At 39.5% G+C, this 17,433-nt stretch overlaps 1 protein-coding gene across 1 annotated transcript in view; it reads right to left on the bottom strand.

Annotated features, from left to right (window-relative positions):
- Positions 1-17,433, bottom strand: part of CCDC175 (coiled-coil domain containing 175) — a 65,667-nt gene that overhangs the window by 6,018 nt on the left and 42,216 nt on the right. The window contains exons 12-16 of the mRNA XM_007466055.1: positions 14,325-14,460; positions 13,636-13,767; positions 8,034-8,172; positions 3,987-4,066; positions 2,353-2,505 (exon numbers count right to left, since the gene is read on the bottom strand). Of these exons, the coding sequence (XP_007466117.1) occupies positions 2,353-2,505; positions 3,987-4,066; positions 8,034-8,172; positions 13,636-13,767; positions 14,325-14,460 (640 nt within the window). The remainder of the gene's footprint in view (positions 1-2,352; positions 2,506-3,986; positions 4,067-8,033; positions 8,173-13,635; positions 13,768-14,324; positions 14,461-17,433) is intronic.

The raw sequence follows: 17,433 nt of genomic DNA, 5'->3' as shown, positions 1-17,433 counted from the left end.
CAGCAGGCCTCTTGTAACTCTCCAACTTTCCTCTCTTAGTCCCCCTTTTTGGTCTCCTCTTCTGTTTACTCTTTAAAAGTTGTCTTTCTCCAGAATTCTGTTCACACCTCACTGTTCTCATTCACTATCCCTGAGGAATTTCACCATCTCCCAGGTGTAAAGCCTACCTCTATGCTAATGACACCCTGTCAGACTTTTCCCTGGAGCTCCTCACGTGGTGTGATTAGGTGCTCTTGCTCTGGGTGACTCTGTATATGTGCCCTGTGTCACACTTAACAACCAAATTGTAATTTCCATTTGTATACCCATCTCCCCAGTTAGACTGAGAGCTTTCTAAGGGCTTGGGACAGTGTCTTACTCATATTTGTATTCACTGTGCCTTCCCTAGAGTTTGGGACTCACTGATGCTTAAAATGTTTGTTGAATGAAGGGATGCGATCATTAAAACAAAGAGTGGTAAGTGAATAAGATAAACGAATAGGGTCATCCAGGGGCTAGTAGGTGGACCTTGAATCCAAAAACAGAACTTTTAGAATCGGTCTTTAACATAGTCAGTCATCCATTTGCTCACCCATTGCCAAAATAGCAATGAAAATTCCAGTTAGATTAATAAATAATCTACATCATCTTGATAGAAGACAGTCTGGTGGAATATTTCACAGGTGGATGAAATTTCTTACAAGGTTGTTTCAAGGGCTAGAAGAATGAAGATGTGTCAGATGTGTGCAAGTTCTTGCTGATGGTACCTGGGCTCTGCAGAGCACATCTACCTTTTCAAAGTACATTAGTACCTCTTATGCCATTTTAATTCTACCAAAAAACACATGATATTAGTGGGAAAATTGTTGCCAGTTAACCAATGGAAAAAAAAATTGCTCAAAGAGGTAAAGAGATTATCCCCTTACTTAGAGTCTTACTGCTGTAGGGCTGTTTTTATTTTTCCAGTTATTAAAAATTCAAAAAAAACCCAAAGAGACTCAGTTTCCTCATCTATAAAAGGGACATAATGTAATATCCACATATATTATCCAGGTTATTGTGAGCATCAAATGGGACTGAATTCCTTTTACATGTGAGGCATTGTGCAAAACTCTTGAAATACATTGATACAGATCCTGACCTTTGAGGTCAATAAGGTTTACCAGAAAAAAATATTTTAAAAATTGCATTTCTTTCGTACTTTCAGTTTACAAAGAAGTCACCTTCACACTATGAATTTAGGAGTTATTCCCATTTTAAGGGGAGAAAAATGAAGCTCACAAGTTAAATGATCTGCCCAAAGTCACACAGGGTTACCAGTGAGTGACAGATTCAAATAAGTAACTCAAGTATAAATAAGTAAAATTTAATCATTTGAGATTGAGACCTTAATTTTAGGGGTTGGATGAACAAATTCCTTTGCTTTTAAAACAGCTGCAATCAATATGAAACAGACAACCTAACTTTTTAAATGGGCACAAGACCTGGACAGGTACTCCACAAAGAGGGTATCCAAGTGGCCAACAACCTATGAATAGGTGCTTCATTAATCATCAGGAAAATACACATTAAAACCACCAAGGGACACCTCTATACACCCTCAGAATGATTAAACTGACAAAGGCCGAGTTTCAGAGAGAATGAGGAACAACTGTGCTCTCATACACTACTGCTGGGAGTGGCAGTTAGTGCAACGTCTTTGGGAGACTGGCACTGAACACTAAAGTGGACCATATGCCTCCCTATGGCTCTAGAATTATACTTGAGATGTTTACCCAAAAGAAATATGTAATTTTATCCACTAAAAAACATGTAGTAGAATGTTCATAGCAACACTCTTTGTAATAGTCCAAATTAGAAACTCTCTAAACCCTCATCAACAGTAGACTGTATAAATAAACTGTAATATTAGTCATACAATGGAATACAATACATACATACAATACAATACAATACAGAACTAAGGAATGAATGAATCATACCTTCACTCAGTAATAAGAATGAACCTCAAAAACATAATGTTGGGCAAAAGAGTGCATATTGTATCATTTCATACATATAATGTTCAAAAACAGGCAAAACTCGTCTATGGTATTAGAAGTCAGTATAGCATTACCCTTGTTAGGAGGTTAGTGACAGGAAGGCACAATAGAAGATATCTGGATTCTGTTGATGCTTTGTTTCTTGATCTAAGTGTTGGTTACCCAGTGTATTCATTAAGCTGTGCACTTATGATTTGGGCACTTTTCTGTGCGTACTTTAAGTTTCACTTAAAAAGTTTTAAGAGTTATTCTCTCCTTTTCTCTTGTAACTAGTGCAGGTGTAGACAATCAACCAAGACCATTGTGCAAAGTGAAGTGCACTTGAACTTACCTCTTTTAATCTTTTATTTTCCAGGAGCAAATCATCTGTTTTTAGGTCATGTACATAGATTTCATTTTCTAAGTGCTTTAGAACTTCAAAATGAGCTTTGATTTTATGGCTTTCGTGATCTCTTAATTGTTTTAATTCTTGCTTCACTTTATTCTGCTCAAACATAAAACCCACAGTTATTGCATGGAGTTCAACTAGCAGGGCCCCAGTGTATTAGTTTACCTGGACCACATTCAGAGAGGGGTTCTAATTACAACTGACCCTTGAACAATGCAGGGGTGAGGGGCACAAACCCCCTCCACTCAAAAATCTGTGTGTAACTTTACAGTTGGTCCTCTGTATCCCCAGTTTCACATCCGCTGATTGAACCAACCACAGACTGAGTAGTACTGTAGTACTCATTCATTGAAAAATATCCGCATATAAATGGACCCACAGAATTCAAACCTATGTTGTTAAAGGGTCAACTGTAACTCCTTGACCATCAGCAGAGGTTATAGACACCTTCCCTTGAAAAACTTTATATAAACTCCAAAGTGAATGGACTCTGGGAAATGAGTCTATGGATCCCAAGTTAAGAGCCAAAGTTAAGTTGTTGAGACAATTTCACAAAATAGAATATACTTTGACATATGAACAATTACCTGGCAAAAATGGGGAAGCAGGGAGTGGAATTTATTGAGGCTCTTTCAGTGAGGATTTAATATTTCTCAAAAGAAGAAGAATATTACTTTATGGATTTTTCAGAGTTCTCTACAGTTTTCTCTACTGAATTCTCTAAGCAGTTTTCTATTATTATACTGCTATAAATCACATAATCTTTGTACATTGTATAATCATCCCTAGCAGCATCTTATAAAGAATATAGAATTATATATATAGTATACTTACTTGTAATTTTCCCCTTCCTATGTTTCTATTTCCATAATGCACTGAAAGTTACTTTTGAGATCAGTGACTCTCAAAGAATACATTTTATTTTTAATTAACCAACTCCACATACATATGTTTATCATTAAGTATTGATTATAAAATTTGAAAAGGTAGTAAGCATGTATTCACCTGCTCCCATTTCATTCACCCCCTCCACACCCACAACTTTGGCCCACTTATCCTTGTCTTCATAGGAATTTACCAGAATAACAGATCTGAAAAGAATCTTAGGAAGCATACTCCAATCTCTACCTTTTACATAAGGAAACTGAATCCTCCCCAGTGATTTTCCAGTTTTTTGCTTTGTTTTGTTTTTTTTATATTTCGGCCACACGGCATGGCATTTGGGATCTTATTCCCTGACCAGGGATCGAACCTGTGCCCCTGGCATTGGAAGGTGGATTCTTAACCACTGGACCACTGGGGAAGTCCCAGGTTACATGTTCATTGCTTCTGAAGTTGCTCTCTCTCTACATACAAACACACACACACACACGTATATATATATATGTGTGTGTATATGTATATATCTATATACATATGTGTATGTTGTGACTAAAAATTTCAAAACATTGATATGAACAGGGTAAGTTAAAAAAATGTGAATTTCTTGAAAACTCTAATGTGCTAGGTAAGTATCACTGTCTGTATATACCAATATTCTAATAAAAGAAAAAGGAATAAATACATTGACTCTTTACCGTGTTGTTAAGGTATCTTAAAAAGTCTCTTGACAATTGAGAAATGTGATCATTCAGTAAATTCTGCTCCTGCTTTTGTGCTATAAAAAGGAGAGAGAGAAAAAAATAACCACCTACAGTGTTCTTTAATTAAAAGACAATAATCAAAATAAGACATATGCCTGGTTTTAGAAGCCAAACACTATGATAAGGCTTATAACAAACACTGGAAGTCAGGCGCTCCCCAATGCTGCATCCACCCCTGTGTTTGACTCCTCAGAATCAACCATTTTTAACTCATTTTAAATTTTTCCTCTTACATTTTCTTAAAAATTTTTTTCTTAAAATATTTTCTTTAAGAAACTTTTTTCTTTATTTTCTTTCTTAACTTCTTCTGCTCGCTTCCTAACATAGTAGAGGACACAGCCCACTTACCCCCATCCCTACACCTCCCGCCCACACCCGCAGCTCCATGTTCCCTCCCTCAACCTCCTCATGAAGTTGTGGATTTTGTTTAAATGAATTTTAACTGTTTGGATCATTATGACAATGTAAATATTATTCACTGATGAGACAAACAGTATAGTATGATTACACTTCCTTTCTTATATAGTTTGTTTTTCCTGGAGGTAAACATTACCTCACTTTTTAAAAGAATTGCTTAGTTTTCCACATACATGTCATTAATTCATATCAAAATCTATAATAGAATTGTAAAATCTTTCTGAACATTACTTCCCACGTGGTCAAACATGTTACGTAATCCATCAGTTCCCTTTCTCTACCCTCTCCCACTACCTTCTGTACATTTTTCTTTAGTCCTCCCGCAAAGCTGACCTCCTGGGACTTCCCTCTGCATCTCTCTCATGTTGGACCTCCTGCTTTCTGAATCTCATACCTTTTTCTTTCTCTTGATTTATTTCCTCTGCTTGTTGAAGCAAATTTTATGTGGCTTCCTGAGACAGAGTAAATGAGATCTTGTATATCTAAATATATCTCTATTCTAAATCTATACTTGACTGGTAGTTTGGATGGGTAGCTAATGTTGGAAATTATTTTCTCTCAAAATTTTGAGGGCAATGTCTTCTAAATTCTATTATGATATTGATGTAAAGAAGTCTGAGACCATTCTCATACTAATCTTTTGTGTGAGATCTGCTTTTTCTCTCTAGAAGCTTTTAGGATCTTCTCTTTTTTTTTTTTTTCTCCTGAAATCCAACAGTGATGTAGCTTAACGTCTTTTCTTTCATATATTGTACTGGGGATTGACAGGCCCTTTAAGGCCCTTTAAAATAGGAAGTTCATATTCTCCAGTTCTGAGAAATATGTTTGTAATATTTCATTGATAACTTCATACTTCCCATTTTTTTTCTGGCCTCTTTTTCTGGTCTTCCTGTTAGTCAGGTATTTGACACCTCAGAACAGTTTTATAATTTCCTTACCATTTTATCCTGTTGTCTTATTTTTTTTTCTATTTTTGGAGAGATTTCCTTAACTTTTCTCATAATCCTATTGAATTCTAAAATTTTAGTTGCTATATTTTTTATTTTTAAGAGCTCTTTTTTGTTCTTTGTTCTTTAAGCATCTTGTTCTTTTTCATAAATGCAATATCTTATTTCTCTAAGAATATACTTTAAGATATATTCTCTATACTAGAGAGAACATATATTCTGAGCAATATACACAGAATATATACATATTATATATAATAATATAGAGAGAATATATACTCCCTGAGAATTTATCTTTAAAAGTATTCTTATGTTATTTGTGTTTATGTTTCCACCAAGTTCTGTTTTTCTATCTGCTTTAGTTTATGTCATTCATGCTGGAGTTTTTCCTGAGATGTCTGGTGATCTTTGACTATCTAATCCTACTTAAGGGTGAGGGACTAAAAGGTTTGGTTCCTGGGTGGACTTCACTGTACAGTGATCAGGAAGTGATCACCCATTTTGTTGGGGGGCTCTCTAATGTTAGATTCTGTGGAGCTCTTTGAAACTGTTCAGTGTCCTTGGGGAAGAATCCAACCATCTTCAGGGTGGGGAAGGGATCACAGAAGAGTTATAACACAACTGTCTGGCAGCCTTCATCAAGCTGAGCAGTGGAAGGGGGTCTCAGAACAGCACCTGTTTTCTGCGCTCAGCCATATCTGATATCCTGAAGTTTAGAACCCTCTTGCCCAATTTCTCTGCTGGCATTGTGGAGGAATAGTCAGTCAGTGGCACAGAAGAGGACATTTGACCTGGGGGTCTAACTGCTCGCTATAAAGACTTTCAGCGAATCTTCAGCCCCACGACTCATCTCAGGCTTCACAGTATCCCTGTCCTCCAATGTCCAAGACTTCCCTGGTCCTGAGGAGAGAACTTGTCCTCATGCTATGCTTCTCTGTGAGCACTTGCTAGTTAAACTTCTTTTTCTGCTAATACCTCTATCCAATTACACCTTCCAATGATTTGCTGTTATTTATTATCTGTTGATGTCTTCTCTGCCAGTCTCTTTGTACTTGTGGTTTTATATCTTTAAATAAATCTTTTGCACATATTTTATGAAGTTTTATTAGGGAGCAAAGATAGATGCATGTGTTTTATCCATCATATTTAATCACAAGTCACATTATTCTTTATGTGTACTGAGCCTTTATATTCTACCCTCTGTAAGTCTCACTCCTGGCAGGTGAAGTATACTTTCCTACTCTCTGAAGCACATTGCTCTCATGTCACCTTTCCTTCTTTTCTCCTGCCTTCCTCTCTTTTCTCTACTTTCTTCAGTATTTTATCCCTTTTCTTTGACTTAAGAGAATCAGTTCTTGCAATATACTGCAATATATTGCTTATTTTTATACTCATAGTGTTTCTTATATCCTCCACCCAGTGCAAGAAGCGATGAAGGAAGGGTGGGGGAGTAGAAAATTGGGAACGGAGTACATATATGTTGCAAGTCTTGGTAAAAGTGGTAAAAAAAAAAAACAAGAAAACCTAACTGAGCTGACTAAATGAAAATGTGGCAAAAGTGGAAAATCAACTGAGGAATGGGAACCAGACCCAGGTACTTTTTCTTATAATATTCCTATATTCTTAAAAATCCACCTTCCTTGAAAATTACCACTATTCATTTTGAATATCTGTTTATTTCACACTTGACCATATTGGGTTTCCGTATGACTACCCTGTTTTGACACACTGCTTTAATTCCTATCCCCATATTCATCTTTGCCAGCTGGTCAGTCCCACCACAGTGCACAATTTTTACTCCCTTTCCAGTAAAAAATGTGCAAATTTTCTGTAATTTTGGTCCTGGCCTGATTCCAATGGCACTTCTTCCATCATCTAGAAGACAGAAGTTCTAGAAGTTGTCCTGCTTAATAACCTAAATCCTTGGATAATGATCCTTTACTCCCCAAATTCAAAACAAGACTCACACCTCTAGGGATGGTTCTGGATCTGTGAAATTTGGGGTTCAGGGTTAGATGACCACATCCAATTTTTGTGGAGAAAATAATTATTTTCTATATTAAACACACACATGGTGTGCCATGTAATAAAATGCAAAATATGCATACTTTCAGACACATTTCATCTTCTCTATGAAGCCCCCAGATCTGAGACAAGCTCTTATCTATCTCTGCCTTAGGGGCAGATTAGTGAAAAAAGTCTAAGGAGTACATACCTTATAAATGATTAAAGTCATAGCTAGAAAATGATTAAAGTCAAGCTGTAAATTCATGTTAAGAAACAAAAAATTTTCCACATGGCAGGAGATAAAGGAGTTGGTTTTACCTTTAGCAAATACAGAGAGAAACCATATAATATAGTTGCTACTAATTCTTAATTTTAAACAGTTTTAAAAGAGAAAAGGAGGAATTTGATAAGAGTTAACAGTAAGATTGTGGTGCAGAGAAGAGGAAATTAATAGAAGAGGCAAAAACTAGAGAATAGAGAGTTAAAGGTGATGGGAGAAGTTGGGAGAATTTCACCATTGGCTTGTGATGAATGATCCACTTTGTGTTAGCAGACAACAGTGAAATCCTTACCTGGGCTTGAGTTCAATTACTAAGTGCTTCATATGTACCTGTAAGAATATCACTGAGATTTTCAAACTGTCTGTTTTTGTCCATGTATTCTTCTTCTGCCACCTGAAGCTGTGGAAGACACTCGACTAGTTCACCTTCCTTTTCTTTGTTAATTTGTGTTTCCTCAGCGAATCTTTGCTTTAAAGACAGTAAAGCTGATTGTGAGGTATGATTTTGGAGAATTCACACAGTATTCTAGAGTAGAAGGTAAGTTCTTTGGTGGGGAAAGTTCTGTCTGTCCTGGATTCCTCTTATCCTAAGGTGCATAGAAAGGTATCTGGCACATACTAGATATTTAATAAATATTTGTTGGCTGACTCACTGACTCTCTGGCAATCTATACTGTTAGGAGATTAAATTCACTGGGCTCTCCAAAGATCCTTTCAGTTCTATAGCTGTACTGCTATGGTTCTATTACTGCTACCTAATGTGTACCCCAAAAACATATTTGAGAAACTTTCTCTTGATTGATCATATTTTATGAAAAAAAAACAAAACAAAACCAGGCAGAAAAACAAAATATATACCATCTCTAAGAAATGTGGATGTTAGTAAGAAATGGGAAGGGGGTAGAAACAAATGGACATGATACTACAATAAATGGGTTAAAAGTGCCGAAAGTAAAACATGAAAATGCCTGCTTATTTATTCAAACTCAGGTTTTATTTAGTTTCAAGTGGAATATAGTTGAATCTCTCTTAGAAAGTCAGGGTGGATTTAAAATAGTGACTAAGGCAAAGACAGCCAACTGACATTTACTATCCACTCTCCTGTCCTTTGATATCAGGACTCTTTGAGTTTTAGCTGAGCATATGGCTGACAACTAGAGTGATTTCTCAGCTTCCCTTGCAGGTGGGTGTGACCAATGAGTTTGTGAGCAGAAGTGGGGTGTGCCATTTCTGGGTCCTGCCCCTCAACAGGAAGGGGTATGTGCCCCCTGGGTCCTTCCTCCTTCCCTTGGCTGGAAGAGGATGAGAATGGAAGCTGCCACTTGCACCCACAGATGTTAGTCTCATGCCAAGGGTGGCAGAGCTACCCTTCCAGCCCTCCACCCCTTCCCTTCAGCCTATACCGGGAAAGAGAAATAAACATCTCTCTTCTGTAACCATCATGTCAGAAGTATCTGAGTATCTGTCTTAAATAGATACTCAGACTCAAAGATTTAAACTGGCCATAATTGACCCAGTTTACTCTTAAAAACTTTTATTTTTTATTTTTATCTAAGTTGCATACACACATAATTTAAAGGAAACCCTGAGGGCCAGCAGAGCAATGCCAGACATGCTTCCCCAGCAGGAGATGCCCTCACAAAATAGCCTACCGGAGGCTAGTTTCCATTGACCCCACCAAAGTGGTAAGTTAGTGCAAGAGAAGGAGATCTACAGGGGTAGATGTGAAGGACTCCCTGGCCTAGAAGCCCCATGTTTAAATTGGAACCAACATCTCTTCGGCATACCTTCTAGGTCTATACAAGGGACATGCCCATTTAAAAGAGGCACCAAATCCAGGAAAGCCCAATGCTCTGGTTTCCCGCTAGTTATTCTCCTGGTCAAGATGCAGCATACTAATAAAGGGTTGTTCTATATAAGCAATGTTGCCTGATAATACAACTGATAATCCACCTTTATCAGGCAACGAGGGGAAGAGCCAGAAAGTTAAGCCAAGGTCAATTTCCTAGTAAAGGATAGAGGATTGTTAACCCTTTAGTACACATCTTGCTTATGTTCACTGCATTTTGGCATCTCTTTGATAGAGCACCTTGCTCGTACCCTAATTAATACAGTGATATGCTGTCCCATTCCAAATTACCATTAGAATCCTTATGAATAATACAGAAAGACAAAAACATACATAAAACACTGTAATATAAAAATATTACTATGCAGAATCAGGAGTAAATTCTCCAGACTGCAGTATTAAGAAACGCATATCTATACTATATTCTATAAAAAAAGAATGGCCTGGGGGGATAAGGAGGCATGTGAATGCATTAATTCATTCCCATTGCCTGCACAAGGCTGAAGCTGCCAGCAGCACCCTGACAAGAAACCACGCTCTTCTTTTACGCTAGGAGTGAGGGTTTGCGTATCAGATGCTGCTGCAGCTCAGGCAAGGTGGTGTTTGCTGGCTCAGCTTCTTGGAGCTGGGTGACCTGTCAGGCCCACAGCTTCTTCAGATCATTCAAATCTTCCCTCAGCTTCCCTGAGTCCTGAGCCACGTGCATACGTAGCCCAGTGATGAAAGGCTCCGGCTTCTGCTGCAATTTTGGGGGGTTGAAGCGTTGGAAAGGAGAGAGGCCAATGCAGGTACCAGTCCAAGCTCATGAGTCCCGCTCATCCTGCGACTTCCAGTTTGACCTTGCTTTCTCCACTTCCTGTCCATCTTTCCTTCCGAACTGCCTACCCTGCTGCCTTTGGGCCCTGGCTCCAGATGTAAAGCTAAAAGACTCACTAGACTACATAACGAGCTCCCACAATGGCAGAAGGTCAAATCCTCTAATAAACCCCTTTCCTGGTAGTTCTGTTTCTCTGACTGAACCTTGCCAGACACAGGGCTGAAGGACCCAGTAGATCCAACCGTGATCAATGTGTCAGTGCTAGATCAGAGTGACGCAGAAGGCTTTGCAAGCCCTGATAGGAACATTGTAGTGGAGGCCCCTGGGTATCGGAGCCAAGTCTACAGAAGACTTAGTCACAGCACCGCCTAGAAGAAAACACCTCTCAAGATTTGGAAGTTTACATTCTGAACCAGTGACTGATATTCAGGGCTGTTTTCCTTGGGAATTTTGGGTCAGGGGCCCAAGTAGCAGTGGGCCTTCTCACTATTAAACCTAATGATTTTGTTCCCCCTCCCTGTGAATTTTGTTCTGTCAGTCCAGAGATCTTACTACTGTTGAGAAGAATGATTCTATCAAGGGTACAATAATGGTTCCATAAACCAAAATCTGAGGGTGCTTCCTCTCCAATTTGGGCTCCTCATGCCACTGAACTAAAGGCAGAAATGGGATTCCAGTGTGCCCAGGGTTGTTGATGATGATTTTCAAGGGGAAAAGGGATTTATAATAATGGCGCACAGGCTGCCATCTGTCTATGACTTTGTGTAAATGAGGCACAGGTGGACAGAGTCCTTCAGGGAGCACACAGCCTGGCAAGCAGACTGTCTGCAGAAATTTTCTCATCTGCAGTCTTATACTTCTAATTTACTTATTTTGCCTAATTTCATTGTATAAGCTTGAACGCAATGTTAAATGGTGTCCTTGTCTTATTCCTGACTCTAAGAGGATTGCCTTCATTTGTTTACCATTAAGTACGACTGGTAAACTCCGTCAGCTCTATTTCAAAAAACATCTGAGATGCTGACTACTTCCAACCACCTCCTCAGTTATCATTCTGGTTCAAGCTACTTGAACCACTTGGTGTATTGCTCTAGCTTGCTAATTGGTCTTCCTGCATCCACCAGTGCTTTCCTAAATTCTGCTCAACATAGCAGCTAGAGTGATCCTATTTAAATGAAAATCAGATTATTTCAGAATAAATAATCTTCACTCAGAACCTACTATTGGCTTCCCAGCCCATGCAGAGCGAAATACAAAGTTCTCACAAGGTGTGGCAAGCCTGGGGATGCACCTTTTAGATCTACCCTCAAGGAAGAATTCACTGTCCTGTGGCAAGGAGTGTGGTTAGCTGACAGCCTCCAGTGTGGTTGGCTCCTTCACAGTGGCCTTGGCTATCTAGCCAAGACCATGCTCTTTGAGGGGTGGCCTCCAACTAACTGTGTGAGCAAAGAGATGGTACAGGGGTATAGCCATTTCTGCCCAAGGCAGGCCTCTTCTAATGGATGATCCTTGCTCTGGAGTTCCCCAGAGAGTTTGCAGTTTACATAATGGCCCCTGCCCAGTCCTTTCATAGGCATTACACCCTAATAAACCTTTGCACTCCTAATTCCATGTCAGCATCTGCTTCTGGAAGATGAGTCCCTAGAATCTCCAGCACTCACCCCCAACTCTGCTGCAGCCACACTGCCTCCTTGTCATTCCTCAAATAGGACAGTCCTGCCTCAGAACGTGCATGCTCAGCATGTCCTCTGCCTGCAGCCACCTTCTCCAGATATCTGCACATCACACTTCCTCATAGCCTTTGGGGCTGTACCCTTCTCTGATTCCCTGTTTAAAATGGCACACAGACCGCATTACATACACTCACCCTATCCCACTTCCCTGTTTTATTTTCTCTAGAGCATTTATCACCACTGAATATATTACATGTTCTACTGTTTATCTTGTTATTTTCAATCTCCCCCACCCCACTAGAATGTAAGCTTCATAAGGCTTCTGTTTTTTTCCCCCTTCTTAAAAATTTGTGTTTTTCAGCATCTAGAAAAATACTGGGTACCCACACATGCTACAACCAATGGAGAAATGCTTTCCGCCTTGCTTCTTCCTTCTGTTCCTTCTAATTTTGTATAGGTTTGTGCAATGCTTTCTTTCCCTGGTTTGTTCCCTGAGTTGTGCCAGTTCCCATTTCCCCTCTTCCTATTTCTGGCCATCCCCTTCTGACGTCTCTTCCCTGAGTTCCTGTATTTCCATATTGCTAATCTTCCTTGGCACTTCTATGAAATTATTTTTTTCTGAATTCATGGAGGGATGTTGAGTCACAGTTTTCATCTGTTCCAGCACCATTTTTCTGAGCGTTCTTCATTTGATGGAAAGTTTCATTGCCCCTTCACTTGTTTTTCTCATAGTATTTTTGTGTGGAAGACATATCTGCTTCTTTTTTAATATTTACATTAGAAAGAATTGGCTTTTTCTGGGACCAGTTATCTGCAGAGGGTTTCTGCAGGATGTGGCAGGGTGTGTGTGGTGGGAGGAAGAGTGGGCTTGGATCAGGGTAAGATCTAAACTTTGAAATGTAAGGACTCCCTACTCCCTTGCCTTCAAATAAAGCTTCTCTTTGGGGTAGTCAGGCCTTTTTTTCCCTCTTCAAACTGAATCAAGTTGAGGAAGCCTTCTGCTACCATCTCTCTTCTCCTCAGCTACTCTTCCAATGGTGGTCTCCAAGAAACATGCCCTTGTCTATCAAGGTAACACCATCACCTTGAAAAGGTTTGTTTTCTGCTGTGTTTCCAGAGACCTAGCCACTCTGGGCCCCTTGGGTCCTTGCAGTGACTTTTCTCTCCACCTCCCCCATCATCCATGCTCTGTTCTACCTCAGGTCAGCCCTTGGCAGTTCCCAGGTCAGTGCCATGCCCTGTTTTAAGGAGGACTTCTGAGATTGGCCTTCTTGGTCTCCCTCACCCTTCATTACTCTCTCCAGCCTCTCCTGTTCCGGCTCTTCATGGTTTTATCCAACACTCTACCTGTCTTCATGGATTTTGCCAGCACTTCCACAAAACTTGGAGTGTGTGATTTTTTTTTTTAACTGAAAACATATTTCTTGTTGTTCTATTTCTTTTTTAGAAAAAGAAGAAAGATTCATAATTTAATTGTAGTCTTGTTTATACTAGAAGATTTACTTTACTTCTAACTGATTAAAATAGCATGAAATATACCCTCCCCTGCATATCACCATCTAAAATTATTCTTAGACGTAAAATAAAATTTACCTCATACTTGCTCAACTCTCGAATTAACTTTTTTTCTTTGGCAACAAATTCCTCTTCCTCTTGTTTTAATTCTAATGTAAGTTGTTCAATCCGTGCCAAAAACTCATTGATCTCATTTTCTCTAAAACTGGTCTAATTAGGGGAAATAAATGAGGATTTATCATTTGTTTTGTAGCAGTCAGTATTAAATTTTCAAACAGCCGGGTAAATTAATATTTCTGTGCATGAGACTTAGCTCTGATTTCAGGTTATATTATTTCTTAGTAACCACTGAGGGGGATCTTTTTTCCCTCCAGAGATTAATTTCTTCACCAAACAATAGCTATAAATGACTTGAGGAAATGGGGAATGGGAATAGTAGGGGATGGAGGGTAGGCACAGGATGAATATAGGAGCTAAATAAATGATGTTTAGTCTCCTTATTTTTAGATAGTTTCCCTAAACACTATCTTCAAGTTTCAGTTACATGCTTCAAAAGCATATTCTGGACAGAATTGCTACTTTGCTAAATTCCTATAGTTAATACAGAGCAATTGGCTACATTTCTCAAGAAAGTTACATAATTCACTCTAAACATGAAATCAGCAGAAAGCAAAATACCTTTTAATAAGGTAAGGTTTAATGAAATACTGAAGAATTACTGACATGCAATATAGGGAGTAAATACTAAGTTCCTTGAGTTCCTTTACCTCTTGTAATAATTCACTGCGTCTAAGTTCAGCATCCTGAATTTTATCTATAATTTCTTGTATTTCAGCCCTTATCATGTTGGTCCAACGTGCATGTTTTTTTAGCAAACAAGCTATTTTCCACTGAGTTATAACACTAGAGATTAGAACAAAAAGAATTATCATCAAACTGACATCACAGTTTACTGAAAAGATGAAGGAATTCAAAACAAAAGAAATCCTACTATGATTATATAAAATTGTTCATGCTATTGATGATGTAGACTAGACATGTTAGCTGAAAAAATAAGACAAAACATTAACTGCCTCAATATCATCTCTGCAAGTTGCTTCACATTAAGTTGTGTCAGTACATCTAATAGGACAGTGGACAAACCACACTTTACCTAGAGCTTGCCTCCTCTAGGTAAAGGACAGAAATGGGGAAGGCTCAGGGGTGTTTGAAAAAGAAGAATCCCAATATATACACTAACAAACATAAGGTAGATAGCTAGTGGGAAGCAGCCTCATGGCACAGGGATATCGGTTCGGTGCTTTGTGACCGCCTGGAGGGGTGGGATAGGGAGGGTGGGAGGGAGGGAGACGCAAGAGGGAAGAGATATGGGAACATATGTATATGTATAACTGATTCACTTTGTTATAAAGCAGAAACTAACACACCATTGTAAAGCAATTATACCCCAATAAAGATGTTTAAAAAAAAAAGAAGAGTCCCAGACAGAAATAGTAAAAGAATTACCTAAACTACTCAAAGTGCTAGTAAGAAATTTCAAGCTTCTAGGTTCTCAAATTTTTCTCTCCACTATAACATAAAAAAGCTATATAACTAGAGAAGAGTAAAAATGTGCAATTGGAGTCTTAAAAATAATATTATAATAATGACAACAATAATAAAATATAGCTATGTTTCTGCAAGTGCTTTCTAGGTGCTAGGCACTGAGCTACATACTGTACATCGATCATCTCATTTACCATTCACAACAACCTTACAAGGCGGGTGCTACTATCATTCCTCACTTTATAGGGATGGGAGCAGAGAGATTATTAAATAACTTAGCCCCGGTCACAGAGCCAATAAGAGGCAGAGCAAACAAAGTAGTCCATCTGTAGAGCCTGTGTACTTAACCACTCTCCTCTGTCCCTGCACATCACCTTCCTTACTGGTACACATAGGAGCATGGATGGGCAAAGAGGCATTGCACATCTTGGCAATTTTACTCTTTGGTGACTTGACATGATTGGAATGAAAAACTCTGTTTCTGTTCAATGCCAAAAAAATCAAACTAACAAACACATCTAGATCCAAGAAAACTCACAAAATTTAATTTGGGAAAATAATTTCCTTGGACTCTAGCAAGCACTCTGACATCCTTCCAACTTTGGGGCACTGTTAATTAAGATAACATATACTGAGATTGGTTCAAGATGGCAGAGTAGAAGGACATGCACTCACTCCCTCTTGTGAGAGCACCGGAATCACAATTAACTGCTGAACAATCATCAACAGGAAGACACTGGAACTCACCAAAAAAGATACCCCACGTCAAAGACAAAGGAGAAGCCACAATGAGATGGTAGGGGGGGTGCAATCAAATAAAATCAAATCCCATAACCATTGGGTGGGTGACTCACAAACTGGAGAACAATTATACTACAGCAGTCCACCCATTGGAGTGAAGGTTCTGAGCCCCACATCAGGCTTCCCAACCTGGGGATATGGCAATGGGAGGAGGAATTCCCAGAGAATCCAACTTTGAAGGCGAGTGGGATTTGATTGCCGGACTTCAACAGGACCGGAGGAAACAGAGACTCCACTGTTGAAGGGCACACACAAACAAGTGTGCACATCAGGACTCAGGGGAAAGGAGCAGTGACCCCATAGGAGAGTGAACCAGACCCACCTACTAGTGTTGGAGCATCTCTTCCAGAGGTGGGGGGGTGATGTGGCTCACTGCAGGGACAAGGACAATGGCAGCAGAAGTTCTAGGAAGTACTCCTTGGTGTGAGCCCTCCCAGAGTCCACCATTAGCCCAACCAAAGAGCCTGCAGGCTCAGGTGCTGGGTCACCTCAGGCCAAACAACCAACAGGGAGGGAACTCAGCCCCACCCATCAACAGACAAGGGGATTAAAGTTTTACTGAGCTCTGCCCATCAGAGTAACAACCAGCTCTCCCCACCACCAGTCCCTCCCATCAGGAAGTTTGCACAAACCTCTTAGATAGCCTCATCCACCAGAGGACAGACAGCAGAAACAAGAAGAAATACAATCCTGAAGCCTGTGGAACGAAAACCACATTCACAGAAAGACAGACAAAATGAAAAGGCAGGGCTTCCATGGTGGCGCAGTGGTTGAGAGTCCACCTGCCGATGCAGGGGACATGGGTTCGTGCCCCAGTCTGGGAGGATCACACATACTGCGGAACGGCTGGGGCCGTGAGCCATGGCTGCTGAGCCTGCGCGTCCGGAGCCTGTGTTCTGCAACAGGAGAGGCCACAACAGTGAGAGGCCCGTGTACCGCAAAAAAAAAAAAAAAAGAAAAGGCAGAGGACTATGCACCAGATGAAGGAACAAGATAAAACCCCAGAAAAACAACTAAACAAAGTGGAGATAGGCAACCTTCCAGAAAAAGAATTCAGAATAATGATAGTGAAGATGATCCAGAACCTCGGAAAAAGAATGGAGGCAAAGATTGAGAAGATGCAAGAAATGTTTAACAAAGACTTAGAAGAATTAAACAAAAAAACACCTAGAAGAATTAAAGAACAAATAAACAGAGATGAACAATACAATAACTGAAATGAAAAATACACTAAAAGGAATCAATAGCAGAATAACTGAGGCAGAAGAACAGATAAGTGACCTGGATGACAGAATGGTGGAATTCACTGCCACGGAACAGAATACAGAAAAAAGAATGAAAAGAAATAAAGACAGCCTAAGAGACCTCTGGGACAACATTAAATGCAACATCCACATTACAGGGGTCCCTGAAAGAGAAGAGAGAGAGAAAGGACCTGAGAAAATATTTGAAAAGATTATAGTTGAAAACTTCCCTAACATGGGAAAGGAAATAGCCACCCAAGTACAGGAAGCACAGAGTCCCAGGCAG

Source organism: Lipotes vexillifer, unplaced genomic scaffold (genome assembly GCF_000442215.2).
Source record: "Lipotes vexillifer unplaced genomic scaffold, Lipotes_vexillifer_v1.1 scaffold25, whole genome shotgun sequence".
Classification (NCBI taxonomy): Eukaryota; Metazoa; Chordata; class Mammalia; order Artiodactyla; family Lipotidae; genus Lipotes; species Lipotes vexillifer.
This window is presented reverse-complemented; position numbering and strand designations above follow the sequence as displayed.